Genomic DNA, 26703 nt, shown 5'->3' on the forward strand with positions numbered 1-26703 from the left:
TAGATAAGCGATGACACAAGCTTTTTTTTTTTTTTTTTTTTTTTTAATGTAGAGAATCCAGAGGGATGCCTCCATGGTATGAGAGAGGAGATGCAGAAAGAACCCAGCCAGCATGTAAAACAGAAACTGAAGAATGCCTTTCAAGACATTCTAAAACCAGTAAAGGACGGGATTCTTTACATACATTCAAGCAGAAGCAGCTCGTGGGTAACCACAGGCTACAGGGGTGGGGACAAGGAGGCAAATTCAATGACCTGCTAAGCTTGGCCCCTTGTGGCAACAGAGGCTGGGGAGATTCCTCTTCTGAAACCTGTCTTCTGAAGGAGTGGAGTCTGAGGCCCAGCTCAGAAGCTTCTAGATCTCCTTGGTAAACAGAGAAAACACATCCCCAGGACAGAGGAAGTGAGGACTCATCAGCAAATGACTCAGTGTGTGCCTTCAAAGAGCATCATCTAGAAAAGGGGAGGTCCGCCAAGGAGGCCCCCAGGCAAAGGCTCCAGAGAGGCCCCCGAAACTCTGGCCCTGTCCACCTGAGTGGAAAACAGCCGTTTCAGTGAATCCAGAGCCAAGAGCACCACCTGAACACAAAATGACATGGTTCCCAGAACAGGGAATCCTCTATTTTCAAACTATTGAGTTTGTTTGTTAGCAGGAAATAAACCTATGGATAACAGGAAGTTGGCGGATGTAATTTCTGCAGACCTTCAAAAGGCATCGGAGATGAATCCAGACCAGAAACTATTTAAAAGACTGAATCACACGAGAACTGGGTGGTTCTGTGGTGGATCAGGCTGGAGTAAAGCCAGTAAACAAAGAGCGGGGGCAGCAGGCACTTCTCTCAATGGAAAAATGTAAACAGTGGGGTCCCCAGGGTTTGGACTGGTTTTACTTCTTCATTGAGGACTCAGAAGGAGAAGGAAGTAGGAGATGCACAGAGCGTGAAGGAAACTTAGCGCCCTGGGTGGAGTCGAGCAGGTTGATGGGCCTCACCCAGAAGGCCTCTCTGCTATGGGCTGGGCCCACCCCGCTGCGGAGAACACGGCTTGGAGTGCACAGCAGGGACACATGGCGAATCTGCCGTAGAACCGGAAAGGGTGGCAGAGGAGGACTGACCTGAAGTGATGCCCATGGGGGGAAAAGCACTTAGAATAAACCCAGAGAACCTTTTCACCTGAGAGAGGAACACAAGGAGTCGTTGGTGACTGCTTGGGCCAATGTAGTTCTTTCAAAAGTTTTAAATTATAGGGGGGAAAAAAACAGGAGAAGGGGAGGATTAGGTCAAGCACAGAGGAGGAGAGAGGACAGGGCTTCCAGCAAGGCAAGCTCTCCGAAGTCAGAAGGAGCCCTGTGACAGTCGGAGGCCCAGGAGGCAGTCAACACCTGGCCCTGGCAGGTGATCCCCGAGCCCCGGGGAGCCCTGGGGGCGGGGGGAGAGGAGGGGCTGCACTGTCCCAGGCCCACCCCCTCCCAATCGGCCCCTCTCTGGCCCCGGTCGCTGGCCCCGGGCTCCAGGCCTGCACGGCCGCATGGCCACCCCGCGAGGACCTCACCTGCTGCTGGCTCTGCTCCTCGAGGTTCATTTTCACCTCCAGCGACTGGCGGGCCTCCAGGAAGGCCTTGCGGTGCTTGCGGTCCGCCATGTAGTAGGACATGACGCCCACCATGATGGCGCACAGGTAGAGGCAGACGTTGGCCAGGATCTGTGCCCCGAGGAGAGAAAAGGACAATGGTGAAGGCACATGCTCAGGAGAGAGGATGGAGAAGGGGGGGTGGGTGGTAACGAAAATCAAACCCCTAGTTGCCCAGTGTCCAGGGAGGGCCCTGGCTAGCCTCTGACCCTGATGGGACGTTTAGGGCCCTGGAACAGACCCTGCCCCGCTTACCATAGGTGGGTGAGGCCCCGGCCTGGAAGGCTGGGTATGGGGCTGTTTGCTTCTCCTGCTCACAGTGCAGCTAAATTGGCCGATCCCATGCACCTGTGTGGCCTGACGGTCCCTCTGCTCCCCAATTCATTCATTCTCTCATTTGTTCAACCACCGTTTACTGAGGACTTACTTATTAGGCGCCCTTAGGTGCTGTGCTGATTAGCTGGGAGGAGAGTGTACAAAACCCCGATCTACTAGCTGGGGGTGTATAATCCTAAAAGCTGCAGGTTGCACTGAAGGTCACAGATGTGAAGCCGTGTTGGGCCAACTCCCAGCCCTCACGCTACCTTCCACGTGACACTGCAGGTATACAGGTGTCTGGCGTTCATGTGCATCCTCCCAGCCAACCCCACCTGCCAGCAGATGAGGGGTGGCTGGTACCAGTACCGAGGTCCCATGAGGAAGTTACGGGAAGGGGACAGGGCAGCTGTGCGACAGATGTCTGTCCTGCAAGCTCAGTACATCGGTACAAAGGCCTTCTTGGGCACTGAGTCTGTTCCTCCATCCTTGGCACCCTCCAGACTCCCTTAGGTGTCTGTGGACCCCAGCCCGTTTCCACAGGCTGCTGGGATTGCAGACTCAACCGCCTCCGGCTGCAGGTAACCTTGGATATGGACCTGAACGTTCAAACCACATCTCATTTCCTGGTGCTCATTTCCTGGGCCCCAGTCTTTGACCCTGACTGGGCCCCATCTGGGGCTGCACCAGGTTCTAGCTCCTCCTCCTTCTCCAAAGCCACCTGCCAGGAGCCAGCTCCAACAAGGTCTGGCCCTGCCCATTCCCTGAGGCTCACACCCTCCCCACCTTGGTTCCCTGAGGTCGCGCCTGAGGAAGGCAGACCCCTCCTCTGAAGGGCGTGGTTTCTCAGGCAGAAGTCTAGCTGAGATGTGGGTAGGGAGGCAGAAGTTCTTCATTTCTGGCCCCAGGGGGAGAAAGTGTTCTCTTAGTGAAGGATAATGGATCCTGGGTAGATGAAAAATGCAGGGAAGTCACTTTTAGATTTTTAAACAAGATGGCTTAATAAACGATGAGAAGTTAATTCTGACATTAATTTTCTGGATACTCTTGGTTATGCCATATTCCCCTCTGTTTTTGTGTTTTATCAGGGGCTGATCAACCCTGAGGACCCACCACGCCCGGCAGAAAGTTCCTGCAGGCCTGGGCACTCATCACAGGCCCACTGAATAATGAGTTAGTACATGCGATGTGTCTTGAGACTGGTCATCAAGTCACCAGACGCAGCTCTGAGTTTAAGCAGCTCCTTAAACTGCTGGTTCCAGCAACTAACAACTCATTGTGTTCTTGGGGCTGGGCAGCCCCATCACTATACCATTCATGGGGCAAGTGGGCAATTTCAGAAATCCTAAGGGATATCTCCTGAACTTTTGCTTGGACATGATAGGCCATTCCCACCTGAGCACTATCAATATGGCCTCAGGACACTTATTAAATACCTGATAACCCAAAGAGCTGCCAATTTACACTAAGTGAGTCAAAGCAAATCACAAAGATCACGCTGCGTCTCCAAGCCGGTCTGGCCTGAGGTCCAAGAATGTCTACCAGCCCAAAGGTCACCTTCCTCTGGGGGCTGTATAGCCTTAGAATCTGCCCAGTCCCAAATTCATGGCACAGGAAGCTAGTCAACAAGGTCAGGCTGTACCTCAGGCATCTCACCGAGTGGGAGCACTTTGCCAAAACCCACACAGGGTCCGGATACAGCAGTCACCAGGGCCGAGGCTCTCTAGGTCCTAGAGGTCAAGGGAGTAGCTGCACGCAGACGAGCCACAAGTCTGGGCTCCATACCTACCGGTGTCAACAACTCTGAACCAGAGGCTCCAGACCCATCTCTGGCCCTGGCCACCACCTGGGCTGTCACACTGAGCCATGGACAGAGCTCCACGCCTAGGGGTCTCTTGCCCCCCAACAGGCCCTGCTGTCCACCTCGTGGGGTGGATAGAGCAGACTCCATAAAGTGTAAGCACTGAGCCGGTGTCAGTAATAACTGTTTTACTCCCCATCGGGGTCCCTCCTTAAGTAAACCACCTGCTCTGTAGACAGAGAGCAACTATAACAGGAAAGCTTTAAACCAACTCCCACCAAAGGTTATTATCCAAAGAGTATAACAGGGGTGCCTGGGTGGCTCAGTCGGTTAAACGTCTGACTCTCGATTTTGGCTTAGGTCACGATCTCTTGGTTCGGGAGTTTGAGGCCTGTGTTGGACTCTGTGCTGACAGTGTGGAGCCTGCTTTGGATTCTCTCTGTCCCTCCCCTGCTCCCTCTCTCCCTCTCAAAACAAACAAACAAACAAACAAACAAACAAACAAACAGTATAACAGGATTCAGGTTTGGTTCACAATGGAAACCATCTATATGGGACAGCACTCCCTTCAGGCTATTTTAAAATAAGATCCACGTTTGCATTCTACTTGGCAGGTGCAGAAAACAAACTTAGGAGGAGCCCTGGACTGTTGCTCTGCCCCTCACTGGATGGGGAACCTCCTAGGTCAAGAAACTTCCCTGAGCCCCCACTTCACCACCTATGAGCTGAGGGGCGGCCTACCTCATCTCGGAAGTCCCTGCAGTCCTGACCCCGGCTGGCCCTCATCAGACCTCACTTCTGAGGGCAAAGGTGGGCCTGGAAATGACCTGCTCGGAAAGGCTAGAGGGAAGGCAAGGCGGGTCGGTTCCCAGGGTGGCCAGAGGGTCATACTGCTTCCTGTCCCCTGCTCACCCCTTCTCGACCTGCACTCTCAGCTCATCTGAGGGGATGTGGAGGCAAATGGCCATGTCCAGGCCACACGCCGGAGAGTCCTGTGGGTCCCGCAGGTCCCCCCCGTGCCAGGGAATTCTCTCCCTGCATCGCAGTGAGCTTATTCCTTCCTAGAGGATTCTCCCAGGAGCCCCAGGCTGTGCTTCTCAGAGCTCCCCCAATTCTCTAAACTTACCTCAACGAAAGGGTCCTCAGGGTTGCTGTGGATCCCGTGCTCCCCAGAGCCACCTGAGGTAGTGCAACCACGTCACAACTTGCCCCTCACCCTGACCCCTTCAGAGGGGTCCAGTATGGTCTTCCCCCTACTTGCCCTTCCCCTTCTGGGGAGCAGATGAGCAGGCCAGAAGCCATCACAAACCTGACCTCCCAGCCTCATGGTCTCCCCGGGACGCAGCCCTCTAATATCCCAGCTGCTGCACCCCAACCCTCTCCCATGCCACCTCAGCCCAAGAACAGAGGAATGAGGCTCGGTCACTTTGCTGGGCGGGGTACAGGCCAGGACAGAGTGGGGACGGTCCCGGAAATATCCAGGAGATGAGGCTGAGCAAAGATGCAGACAGAGGTCGGGTGGGTGGGGATCACATCCGATCAGGGAGGTGACGCACGGCTTCAGGAAGATGCAGGCTCTACAGAGACGGGGTCTCAGAAACAAAGACTGCCTCGGATACCACACTCAGCGACCAAGAGTGGCAGGAAGGCTTCTCCTCTCATCATCATCAATGATTGCCTGAAGGAGCTCAGCGCCAGGGGTTTGCAGACATGACACCTGACCCTGTGAACAGACAGGGAGATTCCCAGCTCAGGCAGTTCCGAAGGCCAAGCAGGAGCCCTGATGCGGCCTCCTGGCTCTTCGGGGTGGCCCAGGAGGGGGTGGGGGCAGCTTGTCACACTGGACTCAACACATGTTTCCGTCTCGGGGGGGATTCCCCCGCACAAGCCTGAGAAGCTCTGCTCTGGGGTGCCACGGAGGTCACCTCTTCTTACCCCAGGGAACCCCTTTCCCCAGTGAAAGAGACTGGGCAGCAATCTCATTGCAAAAGAACTGTTATTTTTTCTTAAACACAAGATTTTTAAACTAACGAGGAGAATGAACGAATCTCCCAAGTGGGTAAACATTCAGACTCAACAGCTTCATCTAACCCAGGACAGCCGGATGAAATGTTTGTAATACCCCAGCTCAGAAATGCAGCCGTGAGAAAATTCCTTTACGAAGTCCTTCCTCTTGGAATTTGATGAATCACAATATCCTGTACATTTCTGCCAGTCCACAGGGACATGGGGCTGCTCTAAGCAGGGCTTTAAAAGAGAAGTCATCCCCTTGGAGGCAGGCTGGTGCCTCAACTGCCCAGGACGACCCCTCCCCATAGGCTCATTCCAGCCTGGAGATTCCAGAATACTCCAGAACTGGGGAGAAGAAACCCAGGGAGAGAAGGCTGCTCTGGGAGCCAACATCCTTGTGAGCTGCCCTTGGAGACCTCATGATGCTCTGCTGTCAGGGGAAGACCATACTGGAGCCTCTGTTCATTAAAACTAACTTAGATGTTTTGGGAAAAAAAAAAACACAAAATTCCACGGAGCCGTAAAGCAGGAAGGAACAGGGCAGAAGTTATCTCTGCAGGCAACCAACCTCCCCAGCCCAAGGAAGACAGGCCGGAGCCTGGGGTGGCCGCCACTCAGTGCCTGTGGGCCCCACTCTGGAGCCGTGCTCTCTGCAGACTGGAGGGGACCTTCCTCATCAGTCAGGTCCCTGCTGACATGTCCCCTCCTCGCAGGGGCCTGCCCTGACCTCCCCCCCACCCCACACACTCTCTCTGTTTTCCTGTTTAAGACCCTGCAGAGAAGTATCTGCACTTTTTATTCATCCTTTTATTTGTCCGTTTACTCTGTTTACTTCACTAGAAAGCAAGCTCCAAGGGGACGGGGCTTTGGTTCGGTTTCTCTGCGGATTCCCCAGTGCCTAGGACCGGGTCTGGCACACGGGAAGCCGCCAATGCCTACTGGATGAACGAGTGGCAGAAAGAGGCTGGGCCGTGCAGTCACGCAGACCTCGCCTACCACCAGCAGGCTGCGTGGCCTGGAGCAAGTCACTTTCCCTCTCTGAGATGTGACTTCTTCATCCTCGCAGGAACCCCAAAGGCTGGGCCAATAAGATCAAAAGAGAGGTTATATGCGACACCACCCGGGACAGGGCTTGGCACAAAATATGTTCTTAGTGACTTTCTATTCCTCCGGAGGGGAGAAGGGAAATTCGTGCCTAACAGTAAGACTAATGGAGTCTCATCACACCTCCATATTCACAATCCTACTGGCCACAACAAGCAAAGTTCTTATTCTCATTTTACAGAAGAGACTTGAAGCCCACAGAAATGAGGCTGTGAGCCTGTGGTCTCCTGGCAGTGCGGACACTGGAGCTCAGATCTCCTTACTCTTTTTTCCCCGCTACAAGCACAGTTTGAGTTTTAAGACATTAATTAAACATCTGCTCCGACCCAGGGGACTGCGTATCAGAAGCCAGCCTGGCCTCGGGGTGGGTCCACCGAGGCTCTCGTGCCCAGCTGGCAAGACGCCAGCCAAGCATGATGCCAGGGCTTTCCCTACGTTACTCAGCCGAGTTGTGACGAGGGTCAGTGGAGGCTGAAGTCCCAGGCACTGGGGGCCCGTGGGGAGCACAGAACCCAGCAAGGACCTGTGGCATCTACACAGGTGGGGAGGTCTGCAGACAGCGGAGGGGGTAGATGCTCTCGCGCTGGCCCACAGCAAACTCCAGCATCGCTGTGCCAGGAGACGTCTGGGGTCTCCAAGAAATATAACCCTACCCAGCACAATTCAAGGTTTGAGCCTTGGGGTACCGCTGAGGGGTCCTTCCAAGCTTGTCTGGTTTCTACCATGTGCCTCAAAACAAAAGGACCTCTAGAAGCTTCCAATTTGTTTCATAGCTTGGGCGAGTCTCTGCTAACAGATACGCAATGTCCACCTTCTTCCAAAACAAAGACGACTTCCAGAATAGGCATCTAGCCAATGTGACATGTTACACGAGGCCCCTCATGATCTGCCAGGTTGCCAGGACAGCTTCTCAGGTTGTGCACTGCACAATCCTCGGGGCACCACCCTGCAGACTCTGATGTGATGGCTCCCCTACAGGTATGGAACATGGCAGTCCTGACAAGTGGGGTCTGGCGTCACTCGTTTCTTCTGCCTGGCCGCCGCCCACCAAGCTCCCCTCACCCCAGCCACACCAGACCTATCGCCAGCCCTCTAATAAGATGTGCTATTTCAGGGCTCTATGGTTCTAACCCGAACATCCTGCCTCTCCTCCTTTTCCTGCGGAGGGCCACACGTGGTGATGATCCTCAGACTGAACCCGGGTCGAAAACCCAATACATAAACGGCTTTAGTCTTTCCCAGAAAATGTTAGTTATTGTTACTACTTCAAGACCCAGCTCCAACACCACCCGCCAATCCCCAAACAGAATCATTTCATTCATTCATTCAAAGACTTAGTGAATGTCCACCCTGTGGCAGGTAGGTATTTGGCAGGTAGCAATGAATATGGCAGAAAAAGTTCCTGCTGTCAGGAGCTGATGTTTTGCTAACAGTAGATAAAAAAGAAGCATGATTTGATAATAAAAGTATCAGAGCCCAGCAGAGAATAAAAACGATAAAGTAACAGGTAGCTGCTTTAGACTAGAAGGTGAAGGAGATTGTTGGCCCCAATTCGTCACTCCCCCATACAAGTATCACAGAGCCACACACTTGTCATAGCCTCATGGAGAAGGTTCCCTCCCGCTGACTCTGACCACGGGATCTGCTCTGGTCAAATGGATGTCAGCACATAGGACATGAGCACATGTTTGTAATTCGTCTGCACTTCCTTCTGGGCTTCCACCGTTGCCATGAGAACAATATGCGCCAAGAACCTCACTGGTACAGCGCATGAGGGACCTGTGGAGCCAAGCAAAACTCAAGCTCCAGCCTGGAGCAAAACCCAGCTGAACCCAGCCCAGGTCAGGCCCCAGCCTAGCCATGGATGTACGAGTGAGAAACGTGTGCTTGTGAGCCACTGACTTTCGGGTTGTTACACTGCATTAAGTGACAAGAGCCGGTTAATGCAGGTTGGTTAGGACAGGTGTTCCCGAAGTGGTGGCATCTGTCTTTAATTTACACCCAAGTTAGTTGGCATATAGTGCAATAATGATTTCAGGAGTAGATTCCAGTGATTCATCCCCTACGTATAACACCCAGTTCTCATCCCAACAAGTGTCTTCCTTAATGCCCCTTCCCCATTTAGCGCATCTTCCCACCCACAGCCCCTCTGGCAACCCTCAGTTTGTTCTCTGTGTTTAAGAGTCTCTTCTGTTTTGTCCCCCTCCCTGTTTTTATATTTGTTTTGCTTCCCTTCCCTTATGTTCATCTGTTTTTTATCTTAAATTCCACATATGAGGGAAGTCATGATATTTGTCTTTCTCTAATTTCGCTTAGCATAATACCCTCTAGTTCCATCCACATTGTTGCAAATGGCAAGATTTCATTCTTTTTGATTGCCGAGTAATACTCCATTATCTATATATGTACATATATATACATATATATGTGTGTGTATATATATATATATATATATATATATATATATATACATACATATGTGTGTGTGTGTGTATATATATATATATATATATATACACACACATACACACCACATCTTCTTTATCCATTCATATGTCAGTGGACATTTGGACTCTTTCCACACTTTGCCTATTGTTGATATCGCTGCTATAAACATTGGGGTGCACATGCCCCTTTGAAACAGCATACCTGCATCCCTTGGATAAATACCTAGTGGTGCAATTGCTGGGTCGTAGGGTAGTTCTATTTTTAACTTTTTGAGGAACCTCCATACTGTTTTCCAGAGTATTGCACAAGTTTGCATTCCCACCAGCAGTGCAAAAGAGACCCTCTTTCTCTACATCCTTGCCAACATCTGTTGTTTCCTGAGTTGTGAATTTTAGACGTTCTGACAGGTGTGAGGTGGTATCTCATTGTGGTTTTGATTTGTATTTCCCTAATGATGAGTGACGTTGAGCATTTTTTCATGTTGGTTAGCCATCTAGATGTCTTCTTTGGAAAAGTGTCTATTCATGTCTTTTACCCATTTTTTCACTGGATTATTTGTTTTTTGGGTGTTGAGTTTGATAAGTTCTTTATGGATTTTGGATATTAACACTTTATCTGATATGTCATTTGCAAATACCTCCTCCCATTCTATTCGTTGCCTTTTAGTTTTGCTGATTTTTTTCCTTTGCTGTGCAGAAGCTTTTTATTTTGATGAGGTTCCAATAGTTCATTTTTGCTTTTGTTTCCCTTGCCTCTGGAGATGTGTTGAGTAAGAAGTTGCTGTGGTCAAGATCAAAGAGGTTTTTGCCTGCTTTCTCCTCTAGGATTTTGATGGCTTCCTGTGTCACATTTAGATCTTTCACGCATTTTGAGCTTATTGTTGTGTATGGTATAATAAAGTGATCCAGGTTCATTTTTCTGCATATCACTGTCCAGTTTTCCGAACACCATTTGCTGAAGAGACTGTCTGTATTCCATTGGATGTTCTTTCCTGCTTTGTCAAAGATTAGTTGGCCATACGTCTGTGGGTCCATTTCTGGGTTCTCTGTTCTGTTCCATTGATCTGAGTGTCTGTTTTTGTGCCAGTACCATACTGTCTTGATGATTACAGCTTTGTAACACATCTTAAGGTCCAGGATTGTGATGCCTCCAGCCTTGGTTTTCTTTTTCAGGATTGCTTTGGCTATTCGGGGTCTTTTCTGGTCCTATACAAATTTTAGGATTGTTTGGTCTAGTTCTGTGAAGAATGCTGGTGTTATTTTGATAGGGATTTCATTGAATATCTAGATTGCTTTGGGTAGTATCAACATTTTGACAATATTTTTCTTCCAATCCACGAGCATGGAATATTTTTCCACTTTTTTGTGTCTTCTTCAATTTCTTTCATAAGCTTACTATAGTTTTCAGTGTATAGATTTTTCACTTCTTTGGTTAGGTTTATTCCTAGGTATTTTATGGGTTTTGGTGCAATTGTAAATAGGATTGATTCCTTGATTTCTCTGTTGCTTCACTATTGGTGCATAGAAATGGAACTGATTTGTGCGCATAGACTTTATACCCTGTGACTTTGCTGAATTCATGGATCAGTTCTAGTAGTTTTTTGGTGGAATCTTTTGGGTTTTCCATATAGAGTATCATGTCGTCTGTGAAGAGTGAAAGTTTGACTTCCTCCTTGCCAATTTGGATGCCTTTTATTCCTTTGTGTTGTCTGATTGCTGAGGCTAGGACTTCCAACGCTATGTTAAATAACAATGGCAAGCGTAGACATCCCTGTCATGTTCCTAACCTTAGGGGGAAAGCTCTCAGTTTTTCCCCACTGAGGATGATATCAGCAGTGGCTCTTTCCTATATGATTTTATGATTGAGGTATGATCGTTTATCCCTTTCTTGAGGGTTTTTATCAAGAAAGGATGCTGTATTTTGTCAAAAGCTTTCTCTGCATCTATTGAGAGGATCATGTGGTTCTTGTCCTTTCTTTTATTGCTGTATCACACTGATTGTTTTGCAGATATTGAACCAGCCCTGCATCCTAGGTATAAATCCCACTTGGTCATGGTGAATAATTCTTTTAATGTATTGTTGGATCTGGTTGGCTAGTATCTTGTTGAGGATTTTTGCATCCATGCTCATCAGGGAAATTGGTCTGTACTTCTCCTTTTTAGTGGGGTCTTTGTCTGGTTTTGGAATCAAGGTAATGCTGGCTTCATAGAATGAGTTTGGAAGGTTTTCTTCCATTTCCATTTTTTGGAACAGCTTCAAAAGAATAGGCGTTAACACTTCTTTAAATATTTGGTAGAATTCCCCTGGAAAGCCATCCAGCCCTGGACTCTTGTTTTTTGGGAGATTTCTGATTACTAATTCGATTTCTTTATTGGTTATGGGTCTGTTCAAATTTTCTATTTCCTCTCATTTCAGTTTTGGTAGTTTATATATTTCTAGGAATTTGTCCATTTCTTCCAGATTGCCCAATTTATTGGTGTATAATTGCTCATCATATTCTATTATTGTTTGTATTTCTGCAGTGTTGGTTGTGATCTTTCATTCTTGATTTTATTTATTTGGGTCCTTTTTTTCTTTTTGATCAAACGGGCTAGGGGTTTACCAATTTTGTTAGTCCTTTCAAAGAACCAGCTCCTGGTTTCATTGATCTGTTCTACTGCTTTATTTATTTCAATAGCATTGATTTCTGCTTTAATCTTTATTATTTCCCATCTTCTGCTGGTTTGGGGTTTTATTTGCTGTTATTTTCCCAGCTCTTTAGGTGTAGGATGTATCTGAGACCTTTCTTCCTTCTTTAGGAAGATATACTTCCTTCTCATGACCACCTTTGTTGCATCCCAGAGGTTTTGGCATTATCATCTTCATTGGCTTCCATGCACTTTTTAATTTCCTATTTAACTTCTTGGTTAGTCCATTAATTCTTTAGTAGGATGTTCTTTAGTCTTCAAGTATCTATCTTTCCCAATTTTTTCTTGTGGTTAATTTCGAGTTTCATAGCGTTGTGGTTTGAAAATATGCACAGTATGATGTCGATCTTTTCATACTTGTTGAGGGCTAATTTGTGTCCCAGTATGTGATCTACTCTGGAGAATGTTCCATGTGCACTCAAGAGGAATGTGTATTCTGCTGCTTTAGGATGAAATGTTCTGAATATATCTGTTAAGTCCATCCAGTCCAGTGTGCCATTCAAAGTCATTGTTTCCTTGCTGACTTTCTGTTCAGATGATCTGTCCATTGCTGTAAGTGGGGTGTTGAAGTCCCCTACTGTTATGGTATTATTATCAGTGAGTTTCTGTATGTTTGTGACTAATTGATCTATATATTTGGGTTCTTCCACACTGGGGACATAAATGTTTACAATTGTTAGGTCATCTGGGTGGATAAACCCCTTAATTATGATGTAATGCCCTTCTTCATCTCTTGTTACAGTCTTTATTTTAAAACCTATATTGTCTGCTATAAGTATGGCTACTCTGGCTTTCTTTTGGTGGTCATTAGCGTGACAGATGTTCTCCATTCCCTTACTTTCAATCTGAAGGTGACTTTAGGTCTAAAATGGGTCACTTGTAAACAGCATAAAGATGAGTCTTGTTTTCTTATCCATTCTTTTCATGTGTCTTTTGACTGGAGCATGTAGTCCATTGATATTTAGAGTAAATACTGAAAGATATGAATTTATTGCCATTGTGTTGCCTGTAGAGTTGGAGTTTCTGGTGGTGTTCTCTGGTCCTTTCTAGTCTTTGTTGCTTTTGGTCTTTTTTGTTTTGTCTTTTCTACCCTCAGGAGCCCCCTTAAAATTTCTTGCAGGGCTGGTTTAGTGGTCATGCACTCCTTTAGTTTTTGTTTGGGAAATTCTCTCTCTCCTTCCAGTTTGAATGACAACCTTGCTGGATAAAGAATTCTTGGGTGCATATTTTTCCAATTCAGCACACTGAATATATCCTGCCACTCCTTTCTGGCCTACCAAGTTTCTGTGGATAGGTCTGCTATGAATCTGATCTGTCTTCCTTTGTAGGCTAAAGACTTTTTTTCCCTTGCTGCTTTCATTATTCTTTCCTTGTCTGTGTATTTTGTGAATTTGACTATGAAAGGCCTTGTTGATGGTCAGTCTTTGTTAAATCTAATGGGAGTTCTCTGTGTTTCCTGGATTTTGATGTCTATGTCTTTCCCCAGGTTAGGAAAGTTTTCCACTATGATTTGCTCACATAAACCTTCTACCCCTTTTTCTCGCTCTTCATCTTCTGGGACCCCTATTATTCAGATTTTATTCCTTTTTAATGAGTCACTGTGTCCTCTAATTCTTATATCATACTCTTTTGCCTTAGCTTCCCTCTTTTTTTCCTGCTTCATTATTCTCCATAAGTTTGTCCTCTATATCACTGATTCGCTGCTCTGCTTCATCCATCCTTGCCACCATGGCATCCATTCAAGATTGCATCTCAGTTATAGCATTTTTCATTTCATCCTGACTAAATTTTACTTTCTTTTATCTCTGCAGAAAGGGATTCTATGCTTTTTTCAACCCCAGCTAGCATTCTTATTATCATGATTCTAAATTCTGGTTCAGACATCTTGCTTGTATCTGCATTAATTCCCTGGCTGTCATTTCTTCCTATTCTTTCTTTTGGGGTGAATTCCTTTGTTTCATCATTTTGAAGGAAGAAAAAGAATAAAATTAAATTAAATTAAATTAAAATTAAAAAATTAAAAACAACACAAAGAGGCTGTCATCAAAGGATGCTAGATCCTAGGTGTGTTTTGGTCTGATTGTCGAAACAGTTTGATAGAATAAAGGAAAAAGGGAAAGAAAAGAAAGGAAACATAAGGAAAAAACAAGGAAGATGCTTGAAAAATTTTTTAAATGAATACAATAAAATAGAATAAGATGAAATCATGAAAGTAAAATAGAATAAAAACTTACAAAAAATAAATATTGTAGAAAAAATCTTTTTTATAAGAACGGAAAATAAAAATAAGTTTTTCTCTTTCTGCATTCAAGAATAAGAAAAAAAGTGAACAGATGGACCAGCGAACAGAATGAAATATGATTGAAATTACATCCAGTTTCCCCTAGAATTCAAACTATGAAGCACTTTATAGTCTGTAAACTAAGCAGGTAGAGAGATTTATGATGTTCCTCTACAGCATGCTTGGCACAGTTGGACGGGGGCTTCGTGCAACAGCTCCGTTCTCCACTAGATGGAGCTGCTTAGTTTACTGGGGTGGATCATTATGGCACATATATGCATGTATGTGCATGCACAGGAGAGGTGAAACTGGTGTAACCCAGCTACCCAATTTCTAATATCAGAACTCTTTGCTCTGACTGGCAATCAAGCACCCCTCTTTTGTCTCTGGCTTCAGTCCACTCCCGGCTTCTACACTGTCCATGACCATGCCGTCAGGCTGCCAGGCAGCACCTCCGTCCCAAGTTTCATCTCAGATGGGGCTGTGTTTCCAAACCCCTCACTTCTGAGGGCCCTGTGGCTTTGACCTGCTCAGACCCTCTGGGGGAAGGGCTCCCCGAGCAATGGCTAGGTGCCAGCCTGCTCCCAGGAACGTTCATGCAACTGCACTACTGCAGATGCCCAGAGACTGAGACCAGGTTCCAGCCCACCCCAGAAAAAGTTCACATGATCGTGTAGCAGCAGTGTTTCAGGGATTACGGTAAATCACAACACACATCTGGCGCCAGGCTTCACTGCCCCTTAACATCCTTGTTCCAACACCAGCAAATGTGGCTGTTCTCTGGGGTCCACTGGGACCTCTACCTGTGGGGAGGCTGTACAGCCTCTACCAAATGCCTTCTCAGCTGGGGAACTGCCTCTCCCCATGTGGCCCAAGGACCCCAAGGACCCCACTTTATGCTCCTGGGGATTTGCCCTTCCCACCAGAGCTCTGCCAGGTATCAAGCTGAGGAGTTTCAGACTCTGTGCTCCCCTGTTCATAGTCTTATGGTATCCAAACCCTCCTTTCTCACTTTCTTGTTAAGTCCCTTATGGGTGTTTCCACTTTCTCTTTCTCTCCAGCTGTTTTCAGGGGGAAGTGCTTTTCCTGTGCTTCCCCCACCCCCATCTCCAACCTCTCTCCACAAGCAAAAACAGCTCCCTACCCTCTGCGGGTTCTCTCTCCCCCAGTTCACCTCTTCATGCCACATACTTGCCGAGTTCTGTGGTTCAAGTTCTGCAGATTGCTGTGTTAATCTTCAGATCAATTTTCTAGGTGTGCAAGATGGTTTGGTGTTGATCTAGCTGCATTTCAGAGATGAGAGATGCAAAAAACTTCCATGCTGCTCTGCCATCTTGGCCCCCCCTCCCTGAAGTGGTGGCATTTAAACAGAGATATGAATGACAAAAAAGACATAGCCATGGGAAAACTATTAACCAAGACCATCCTGGATGGATAATATATTGGAAAGGCCCCGGGACACATGCCTCTTTTCCATGGACACCCCCACCATACCCTCTGATACTTCTGAGTGTCTCTCTCCCAAACTAAAACACAGGAAGCCCCCAAGGTCAGGGTGTCTCACTCACATTTTCAGCCTCTGGGGCTGATATACTGGCTGACACAGAGCACAGCTAGCTGCATGAATAGCTCCAGAAGGCAGAACAGAGAATAGTTCATTCTTCACAGAGGTGTTCCCCTTGATAAGAGAGCCAAAATCAAGCGAGAGAAAGGCTAGAAGCAGTGGTTTTCAAGTGGTGGTGGTGGTGTGTGTGTGTGTGTGTGGGGGTGGTGATCCAACGCTGCTGGGGGCTATATGGCCATATGTCTGGGGACATTTTTGATTTTTTGGTTGTGGTGAGTAGGCGGGAGAGTGCTCCTGGCATCTACTGAGTGGAGACCATGGCTGCTGCTGAATACCCTCCAGTGCACAAAGCAGGCCTCACAGTAAATAATGACCTAGCCCCAAATGTCAACAGACCCGAGCTCAAGAAACCTTGGCTAGTACAATGCCGTCTTCCTTTTGGATCCCTGAGCATTCATGTGAAATTTCCTAAGCTTTAATTACTGAATAATGAACTCTGAGGACAAAGATATGAGCAAGGAGATTTTTATGTCAATCTTAGGCCTTGGGGCTAAGAGGAAAATGCCACTAACACGCGCTGAACGTAAGGACACGATGTCTTGATAAATGCTCCTATAATGCAAAGCCAGCTCACATCACTGAGGGAGAGACTATTAAGACCACAGAAGGCCTCCCTGTGGGAGGAGATGCAGGAATGAACACCAAACATTTAATATTTTATAATGACCCAGGGATTATTCACTTCAAATCTGAGGAGTAGGATGGGAGAGTCAGTGAACCCCCAAAATTAGGGGCAAATTGTGTTTTGCCCTTTTCTAGGGGAGCAAATCCATTGCTCTCATCATATTCTCAAAAGGGCCTGTTAGCCCAGATGATTAAGAATCAAAGAACTAATCAAAAGTTCCCCCTCTCCCCTGGAGGCTTCACTTTAGAAACAGAAAACACGTGGTCACACTATTCTGTGTCTTCTCTTAGTCACCTTGGTCTTTTTTCTCTGGGCAAAATAATTCTAATTTTGCTTAAAGGACTCTATTTTAAAATGTTTAATCATACTTGGCTTCCAGATCCTTTAAAAAAAAAAAAAAACAAAACTCAACCCCACTGACGTCTTGGTAAGTGGTAGGGCTCCATCCTGGGTCCTGGACAGTAACAAAACGATCTCAAGAGCAGAGATAAAGAAGCTACTGTAAAAAGAGGAAGCACAGATTGATCCTTTTTCTGATCCACAGAAAAGGGTAGGTCAGCAAAGACCCCCAAGAGGGAGTAAAACTTGAGCTGGCCCACTCAGTTGTGGTCCTACACACACACTCACAACACCAAGCTTGTACAGACATTTTAGTATATGGATTCTGGATGGTAAAGGAAATTTAAGCCAATCTCTGATTACCAAAGTAAAAAAAAAAAAAAAAAAAGAAGCAGTGTCTGGGTGGCTCAGTTGGTCGGGCATCGGTCTTTGGCTCAGGTCATGATCTCCTGGTTCGTGGGTTCGACCCCCATGTTGGGTTCTGTGCTGACAGCTAAGTCTAGAGCCTGCTTTGGATTTTGTGTCTCCCTCTCTCTCTGCCCCACCCCCCACTCATGCTCTCAAAAATAAACATTAAAAAATTAATTAAAAAAAAGAAAAGAAAAGAAAAGAAAAGAAAAGGGGCACCTGGGTGGCTCAGTTGGTTGAGCATCTGAATTTGGCTCAGGTCATGATCTTGTGGTCTGTGAGTTCAAGCCCCACATCAGGCTCTGCGCTGGCAGCTCAGAGCCTGGAGCCTGCTTCAGATTCTGTGTCTACCTCTCTCTCTGCCCCTCCCAGACTCACGTTCTCTCTTAAAAATAAATAAACATTCAAAAAAAAGTTGAAAAAGAAAAAGAAAAATTAGCTACACACTTATGGGAGTAATCAGAATGACAACACAGTCCTATGCTGCCTGCTCAGGTCCTGTTAACCTCTGAGCAATACCAGTTGCATTTAACGTACACATCCTGACTTTACTCAAGAGCAAATGTACCAGCCCAGAGGAAGAGGAGCACATAATCTGAAGACAGAAGATTCTTAGAGTTCCAGAAATATAATCATCACATAAACCTAGCATGAGGAAATGTGGAGGGAGATCACCAATCACACAAAAACATCAAAGCCCCTCTGTACGTACCCACAGAGCAGAGCAAGCTCTTAGGATTCCAGAGTTCCCTACCTCTCAATTCAGAATGACTCCAGTCTTGAGAGTGAAACTTTTGGCAGACTCTCAAGCTGCAGAAACCAGCCAGTGCTCCTCCTCTTTGGGGACTCCCTCCCGTTTCTTCTCTCCCACTGTGCTTCTTAGGCATTACCCGGTGGTCTGTCTTCCCTACAGCCCCTCAGAGCCTGTCCAGGGACATCTGGAATGGTATTTTTAGTCCCTGGTTTCAACTCAACCCTTCGGGACTTACTCCTTAGTTGCTATTTCTCTAGGTCAGTGCTTCTGAGCCAAGTGCGCTGGGATCCCCAGGGGAACAGGTGAAGAAGGGATATTCCTGGGTCCCACCTGCCTACTGAGGCCCATGGACCTGCAGTTCACACTCTCTTCTACGAGTTACTGTTCTAGGTGGTGTAATAAGCATTAAAGCAAAGCCAAGATCCTCTCACTTCCCTGGCTCTGGAAACCAAACTCTAGACACACAGGACAGCTTCATGTCATCTCCCTGTGCCTGTCACCTGCTTCTCTTCTGTCCACTGATTTGCTTTCCTTTTCTAATATTCACCCCTCACCCCAAGTGGCCACACCTCCTCCCTGTCTGACCAGCATCTCTTCATTATAGTCAAAGCCACACCCACAGAGATGTTTTCCATCTATTAATGTGGTTTCATTGGTCCTGCCTTGAGTCTAGTCTCCTAGTCCTCAATTCGGATTTTAAGTCATTTTCCAAATTTCCTTCTTATGGTCCCTTTTTCTGATTGCCCTTCTCCGGTCTCCCAAAAGAGCTAGCACATATTCAGAGAAAGACTGGCCTGTGAAGACCCTGCCAGGCGGTGGGCCAGGTCTCTCAAGGAGATCTTAATCACACGGCATATTCAAATTCCAAACTTCAAATTCAAAGGCCTGGCAAACTATCACATCTCCTAAATTTCTGTTCTTCTACCTCAACTGTCTTGGATTAGCACCACCTGGGGGTGCTCTCCTCATCCTTACCAGGGGTTCCCACCCCAGGCTTCACCTTAGAATCACCTGAGAGCTATACCCAGGCAGCACCCCAAAACAATGGAACCAGTGGCCCAGATATTGACATTGTTTAAAAGCCCCCAGGTGACACTCAGGCGCAGCCAGAGGTGCGACACAACACTTCAAGTGAATGGGAATACCCAAGCCTGCCATGGTCTTCCCCACCCAGGCTGCGCTGAAGGTCCATTTCTTCCAGCTTAGGGATGGGACCACAGCTCACTGACCGTGTGCTCCAGATAACTAGAACCCAGCAATGAACGTTGTGAACACCCAGTAAACCTTTGCCGAACACCTGAACGAGCACTAGCCCTGTCGGGCTGGTGGTCATTTTTGTGCCTCTAGTGGGTCATTCGTCCCATCTGGTCTCCTTCCTTGTCACTCCTCTGGCCACTTCCTGGCCAAACCCTTACCTTCCATAGGACTAGACACAGACTTCTCCCTGGGCCCTCTCTGATCCTGCTGACCCATCCCCTGGTATCACATTAATCTTCCAAAACTGTCTTTTTGCAAGCCCTACCTCCTGCTCGAAACACATCAATAGCTTCCAATCGTCTAAAAGGTAAAAAATTCAAAGTCTTGTGTGTGGGGAGTGGTTGCTGTGGATTTAGGACAACTTCTGTTTTCCTTTTTGCTTTATAACCTCTCTATTGTGAATCTCTTTGTGAGAAGAAAATAAAGACAACAAGCACTATTTGAAAGTTCCTATTCTTCTACTCACTTGGAATACCCGGCCCACCAGCAAACTTGGGGACCCTTTGGGACAGAGACTCAGCCTCCTGGAAATGCCCTCCTCGCATGGAGAAGGCCCTCAATAAATGCCCCGTGGAGAGCAGCTCCACCACAGAGCCTCTGTATCTGGTCCAGGAGTCCACTGAGCAGCTCCTCTCTGTGCACCTGTTTCTACGGGACACACTTCTCCTCCCACGTCTTTCAAAGGATCAGCCAGGAAGATGTATCTTCCTCAAGTCCTCAAACAAGACCTGGGCACAGAATCCAATGACTTCACCCTCTACCCTCCTGCTCTGCTTTGTGAAATGCAGGAATTGGGAACCATAGGGTCACTGCCACCAGGAATGACGGGAGAAGATGCCTTGCTTGCCCCAAGATCACTGTGCAGCACGCTGCCAGGCTAGTTGTTTGTCCCTCATCATTCAGTGCCAACATTTACAAAGGATGCATTCTCATTATAAACTGGAACTGGTTCAGGCTGTCCCCACAGAATCACCATCTCACTCAGATGAGCCTTTCCTAAGGGAAGATCCTGAGTGGTTCTCTGCCAGCTGATGCACATGGCACAGCCACCCCATCACCAGGGCTCTGCTGGATCATTGCTGTTGGCATGAAGGGCCTATCAGCATCAGCCTGACAATCCCTTACAGATGATGCCACACGACTCACTTGATGGGCTAATCTCCTTTGCAACCACCTAGTTTCCTTCCTCTTGCCCTCAAATGCTTTTTCCACCTGTGAGAGCCAACCGTCCATCCTCTCCCTCAAAGACTGGCCTCTACCACCCAGCCAGCTGGGATTTTCTCATCCTGGGAACACACATTTTCCAGGCTTCCAAACGAGTTCTAAAGCCAGCCCTTGGCTTCCTGAGAGGTTCTTCACTTTTAAAGTCTTTCCATTGGTTTTTGCCTAATTTTCCCACCTATCGTTCTTATGCTTTTGACACACAAATGACCTGATCAAGACCCTCTCTGCCCAAGTGTGGGACTTAAGCCCATCATCGCCATTGCCAGCTCTGCCCACAGTGGCTACTGTACCTCTCCCAGCTCACAGCCTGGGCACCATGCTCCCAAGGCATCCTCCTGTGGGTCCCTGATGACTATCTGTCCCAACACACACACACACACACACACACACACACACACACACACACACTCTTCCCTCCCTTGGTGAAATACAGCTTGGGGCCAGGAACACAGCAGTTAGACCCCGAGCTTGAATCCTGCCTCTACCACTGTTGGCTGTGGCCTTTGCAAGTCACTTCTGCTCTAAGCCTGCTCCCTTTTCTGTGAAACCAGGATAAAACTGTCCTGCCTTGGTTGGGGGGTGGAATGTGGTAAGACGATGGGGGTGAAGCGCCCTGCCTCATACCCTACTGGACACAGTAAGGCTCAATAAATATTAGCTATTATAATCAGACATATTATAAATTCCCAACATTGCCACTGAACTTCATTCCCAGTTTTCCAGCTTTCCTAGCTTCCTTTAATGTCTTTTCATCGCCCGGCAAGGTAGGAGTATCAATGGTTCCCAAACCTGTCTGAGCTTGTATTCCCAGGCTCCACCCTCAGGGACTCTGCTTTAGTACATCTGGTGTAGGACCGGGAATCTGTATTCTGAATAAAGCCCTCCTCCCCTCCTCCTCTCCTTTATTCTGAATAAAGCCCTCCTCCCCACTGAACAGGATCCTGGTGTAGCCCGTTCTACCTGGGAACCACGAGATTCAAGTATAATCATACTGCCACATTTTATTATTTAAATGCAACTTCATGGTCCTTAGCCTCATCCTATAAGGTTCACCCTGATGCCTACTCAAGCTGTCCCCCCCATACAGCTTTCAGTGTCTTCCTGCTGCTGTGACCCTCCCCCATTGCCTGTCAGCTCTCCCCACATCTGCTATGTGCTGGCGGTGTGCTCCAGCTAGACCCCAAGACCCTGCTGCTCACTCCCTCTCCTGCCCCCTTACCCACTCCAACTGGGAAGACCTTCTAGCAGTGCCAGCAGCTACTGGAACCACCTGCCCTAACTGCCCTTCCAAGTACCTCGCCAGCCCACGGTGCTGCCTGTTTTCCGGGGACACCAAAGAACCTCAGTCATGAGTCAGCAAGCCCTTCCCCTGCCCCTACAATAGGGGGCAGTGTGCTGCCATGGCATAAGCAGTGGCTTTGGAGCCAGACAAGCTCCTATTCTATCGTTTTGTTAGCAGGTCCCATAAAACCTCCTCCTTCAACTTCCTCACATGGAAGGTTAACAGCCTCAATACTCCCCTCCATTCAAGAAATCTTTGCCCAAGGTCACAAAGAGTTTCTCTTGTTTTTTCTAAAAGTTCTATAAGTTTTACTGTGATCTATTTCAAGTTAATTTTTATATGTGGGATGAGGATCCCACATATAAAATCAAATATATGTGGGATCAAAAAACATTATGATATTTTTCCCATACAGATATCTAAGTATTCTAGTATCATTTGTTGAAAGATTATCATTTTTCCATTGAATTACCTTGGCATTTTTAGTTGACTATGAATTGATCAAAGATGTGTTAATTCCTGGACTTTATTTGGATTCTATCCTTAGGCTAGTACTGTACTGTCTTGATCACTATAAATTTATATTACATCTCAATCAGGTAGCATAAGTCCTCTTTTTAAAAAAAGTTTTAATTTTTCTAGCTCATTTACATACCCATATAAATTCTTAATCACCAATTCATACAAAAAAGACTGATGGGTTGGGGCGCCTGGGTGGCTCAGTCGGTTGGTTAAGCGTCTGACTTCAGCTCAGGTCACGATCTCGCGGTCCGTGAGTTCGAGCCCCACATCGGGCTCTGGGCTGACAGCTCAGAGCCTGGAGCCTGCTTCCGATTCTGTGTCTCCCTCTCTCTCTGCCCCTCCCCCATTCATGCTCTGTCTCTGTCTCAAAAATAAACTTAAAAAAAAAAAAAAAGCTGCTGAAGATTCAACTCAGTTTTAAAAAAACAAAAAAAACAAAAAAGACTGATGGGATTTTGATTTGGACTGAATTGAATCTGTACCAATTTACAGAGAATTGACATCTTAATATGGTTATCTGCGATCTCTCCATTAATTTAGGTCTTTGATTTCAGCAATGTTTTATAGTTTTTACTATAAAGGTCTTGCACCTATCTTGTTAAATTTAGCTTTAACTATTTCATGGTTTTGGATGCTATTTTAAATGGATTTTTTTTCAATCTCCAATTGTTGCCAATGTACAAAAATACAGATCGTTTAATACTAATTGTGTAACTTCCAAATTTGCTAAACTTTCTTCTAGGAGTTTTGAGGATTCCTTAGGATTTTTTACATAGATGACCATATCACATGAAAATAAAGACAGTTTCATTTCTTTCTGATTTGTAGGAGTTTTTTTTTTTTTTTCTTGCTTTATTGTACTGGATAGGATCTAATGGAAGAAGTGGTGAGAATGAATTTTCTTTCTTGTCTTGTTCCTGAACTGAGGGACAGAGCCAGCTACGTAACTTAGAGACCTACTGCAAAGTGAAAACAAAGGTTCCCCTCCTCAAAAAGCAGGAAAAAAGAGCCATTAAAGGTACTAAAACATATAGCTTTGCCCTTTCCTCTGTGGCTTATTTTTACTTGTCATGATGATTTTTATTTTCTATTCAACATTGGTCTAAGAAAAGTTAAATTTTAAAATCATTAGCCCTGATTTCACTACCTTAACATTGTACAATGCCGATTTAATTTTTTTATGTTTATTTATTTTTTGAGAAAGACAGAGACACACAGAGTATGAATGGGGAAGGGGCAGTGAGAGGGGGAGACACAGAATCTGAAGCAGGCTCCAGGCTCTGAGCTGTCAGCACAGAGCCTGAGACGGGGCTTGAACCCACGAACCAAGAGATCATGACCTGAGCTGAAGTCGGGCACTTAACTCAGCCACCCAGGCGCCCCTGTACAACGCCAATTTTAAATGCAAATATAAGAGCATTTAACACATATGCAGAACACAGAAATGGAACAATTAGTATCTCATGGCTTAGATGCACATATGTGTATATGTGTATTCCATTCTTACCAAAACAGTGGAAACACTGTACAAAAATAACTCAATTGTGTTTCACTTCTTGATATGCACACATTCTATTAACACTGCCCATCTTCAGCTTACTGATGAAGGACTGAAAAAGAAAAGGAACTATGGCTTCTATCCCTCCCTTTCCTTCTATGCCATCAATTTCTGCATTAAATAGTTGGCTAACACAGGGGCACAATGGGTAATAAAGAGATGACGTGGTTCCTCGCATGCTCACACTTCTTAGAATGTCACTGCCCTCCTCCTGAATTAGAAGCAAGTTCTAGTTTGAACAGGAAGCATGGCCTCTCAGGATCCCCACTTAGTTGTAGATGTAACATGTTTACCTTGTACTTGCTTTGCATCTTGCTGAATCCCAGACACCGTGAGTTTACCAGAATTGATGCTCTTGGGGCACTGCAAACACTACATGAACATGGGCCAGGCAAAGAATGGAAGACACCCATATTGTGCATATTTCCTCTGCACGTGGGCATGTTCCACTATACAAGTAGCCTTTAATTACAAAACACGAGGTCAAAGATAAAATCAAGAATTTCAAGACTGCACAAGTCACATGCCCAAAAAGCCAAACCTGCTTAGGAGGAGAAGATTCAGATTTTCACTATTAAATACGATGTAGGTTTTTCATAGATGCCTTTGCTGAACTCAAATTTCCTATTCCTAGTTTGCAAAGAGGTTTTACCATAAATGGGTGTTCAATTCTGTTAAGTGTTTTTCTGTGTTTATTGAAATAATCATGAATTTTCCTTTTTAGTTTGCTAATATGTTGAATTATATCAATTGATTTTAACATGCTAAAACATTACATTCCTTTGAAAATCCCTAACTGGTCATTATGTGTTACCCTTTTTACATATTGCTGGGTTCTATTTGCTAATGTTCTATTAAAGATTCTTACATACACAATGAGAACTATTCCCTGCGGTGGTTTTTTTTCCTATGCCTTTTTCTGGTTTTGATATCGGGGCAATGCTGACTTACTAAAATTAGTAGGGAAACGTTCCTGCTTCTATTTTTTGGCATAGTTTATATAGAATTGTATTATTTCACTCTTAACTGTTTGGTGGAATTCAGTATTGAAACCATGTGGGACTGGGGTCTCTTTGAGACTGGAGTGTTTAAGTTCAAACTCAATTTCTTTAATGGATACAGGACTATTCACCTTTGGTAGTAGGTCTATCAAGTAATTTGTTTATCTAATTTGTCAAATTTGTTGGCATATAGTTTATAAACATTTTATTTTTCTGTAATGTCTGTAGGACCTAAAGTCATGTTCCCACTTCCATTCCTGATATTTGTAATTTGCATCCGCTCTCATTCCCCTGATCATCTAGCTAGAGATTTATCTATTTTGACTTTTTCAAAGAACCAGCTTTGGATTTTCCAATTTTTCTTTATTATTCGTTCAGATTTTGTTATTTTTTTTATTACTTCCTATTTTTTTTAATTTTTAACATTTATTTATTATTGAGCGACAGAGAGAGACAGAGCATGAGCAGGGGAGGGGCCGAGAGAGAGACGGGGAGACACAGAATGTGAAGCAGGCTCCAGGGTCTGAGCTGTCAACACAGAGCCTGATGTGGGGCTCGAACTCACAAACTGTGAGATCGTGACCTGAGCTGAAGTCAGACGCTCAACCGACTGAGCCACCCACGTGCCCCAATTACTTCCTATTTCTTACTCTGGATTTTTCTACTTAAGGTGGAAGCTTAATTGATCTTAGACATTATTTTTTCTAATGTTTATTTTTTGAGAGACACAGCGTGAGTGGGGGAGGGGCAGGGAGAGGGAGACACAGAATTGGAAGCAGGTTCCAGGCTCTGAGCTGTTAGCAGGCAGCCCAACGTGGGTCTTGAAGTCATGAACCATGAGATCGTGACCTGAGCTGAAGTCGGATGCTTAACCGACTAAGCCACCCAGAAGCCCCTAGACATTCTTTATTAATATAAACATTTAATACTATAAATTTTCCTCTTAGTGCCACTTTGCCTACATCTCACAAGTTTGGCCATGTTTTCATTTTCATTTAATTCAACACATTTTTTTAATGTTTCTTGTGATTTCTGTCTTGACTAGTGGGTTATTTAGGCATGTGTTTAACTTCCAAATAATTTTGTGATTTTAAGACATATTTATTTCTACTTCAATCCATCATTTTTGTCAGAGAACATACTTTGCATATTTTAATCATTTTTTAATGTATTGAGTCTTGTGTTATGGTCCAGCAGATTGCTTGTCTTCACAAACATTTCCATGCACTTGAATGCATTTTCTGTAGTTGCTGGGTGGAAGGTTCTATAAAATACCACTTTGGTCCAACTGGTTGATCAGATGGTTCAAGTGGTCTATATATTTACTCATTTGTCTATTTGTTTTACCAGTTACAGAGAGGAGTGATGCAATCTTCAAATATTATGGATTTGTCTATTCTTCCTTTTCATTCTGTCAGTTTTTGCGTCATGTATTTTGAAGCTTTGTTATTAGGTACCTATGTATTCGGGATTATGATGAATTTTTGATGAATTGTCTCCTTTATCATTATGAAAAGTTATTTGTCCCTCTTTGTCCTTGATAATATTCCATATTCCAAAGTCTACAGGTTCTTTATGTATTGCTTAATACAGTCAGCCACTCCATCTTTCTTTTGATTGTCTGCATGGAATGTCTTTTTCCATCCTTTCACTTTTAATCTATTTGTGTCTTTACATTTAATATGGGTTTCTTTATGACAGCTTATGGTTGGTTCTTGCTTTTTTAAAATATTTGTTTTTTATTTATTGAGAGAGAGAGAGAGAGAGAGAGAGAGAGAGAGAGAGCGCACAAGTGGGAGAGGGGCATAGAGGGAGGGAGACACAGAATCCGTGGC

General features: G+C 45.7%; 1 protein-coding gene across 4 annotated transcripts in view; it reads right to left on the reverse strand.

Annotated features, from left to right (window-relative positions):
• The window catches only part of ADCY3 (adenylate cyclase 3), an 89489-nt gene that overhangs the window by 42948 nt on the left and 19838 nt on the right, over positions 1 to 26703 (reverse strand). For all 4 annotated transcript variants that reach the window (XM_058682698.1, XM_058682696.1, XM_058682697.1 and 1 more), the window contains exon 3: positions 1551 to 1700. In XM_058682698.1, the coding sequence (XP_058538681.1) occupies positions 1551 to 1700 (150 nt within the window). The remainder of the gene's footprint in view (positions 1 to 1550; positions 1701 to 26703) is intronic.

The sequence above is a fragment of the Neofelis nebulosa genome, chromosome 9 (genome assembly GCF_028018385.1).
Source record: "Neofelis nebulosa isolate mNeoNeb1 chromosome 9, mNeoNeb1.pri, whole genome shotgun sequence".
Taxonomy (NCBI): domain Eukaryota; kingdom Metazoa; phylum Chordata; class Mammalia; order Carnivora; family Felidae; genus Neofelis; species Neofelis nebulosa.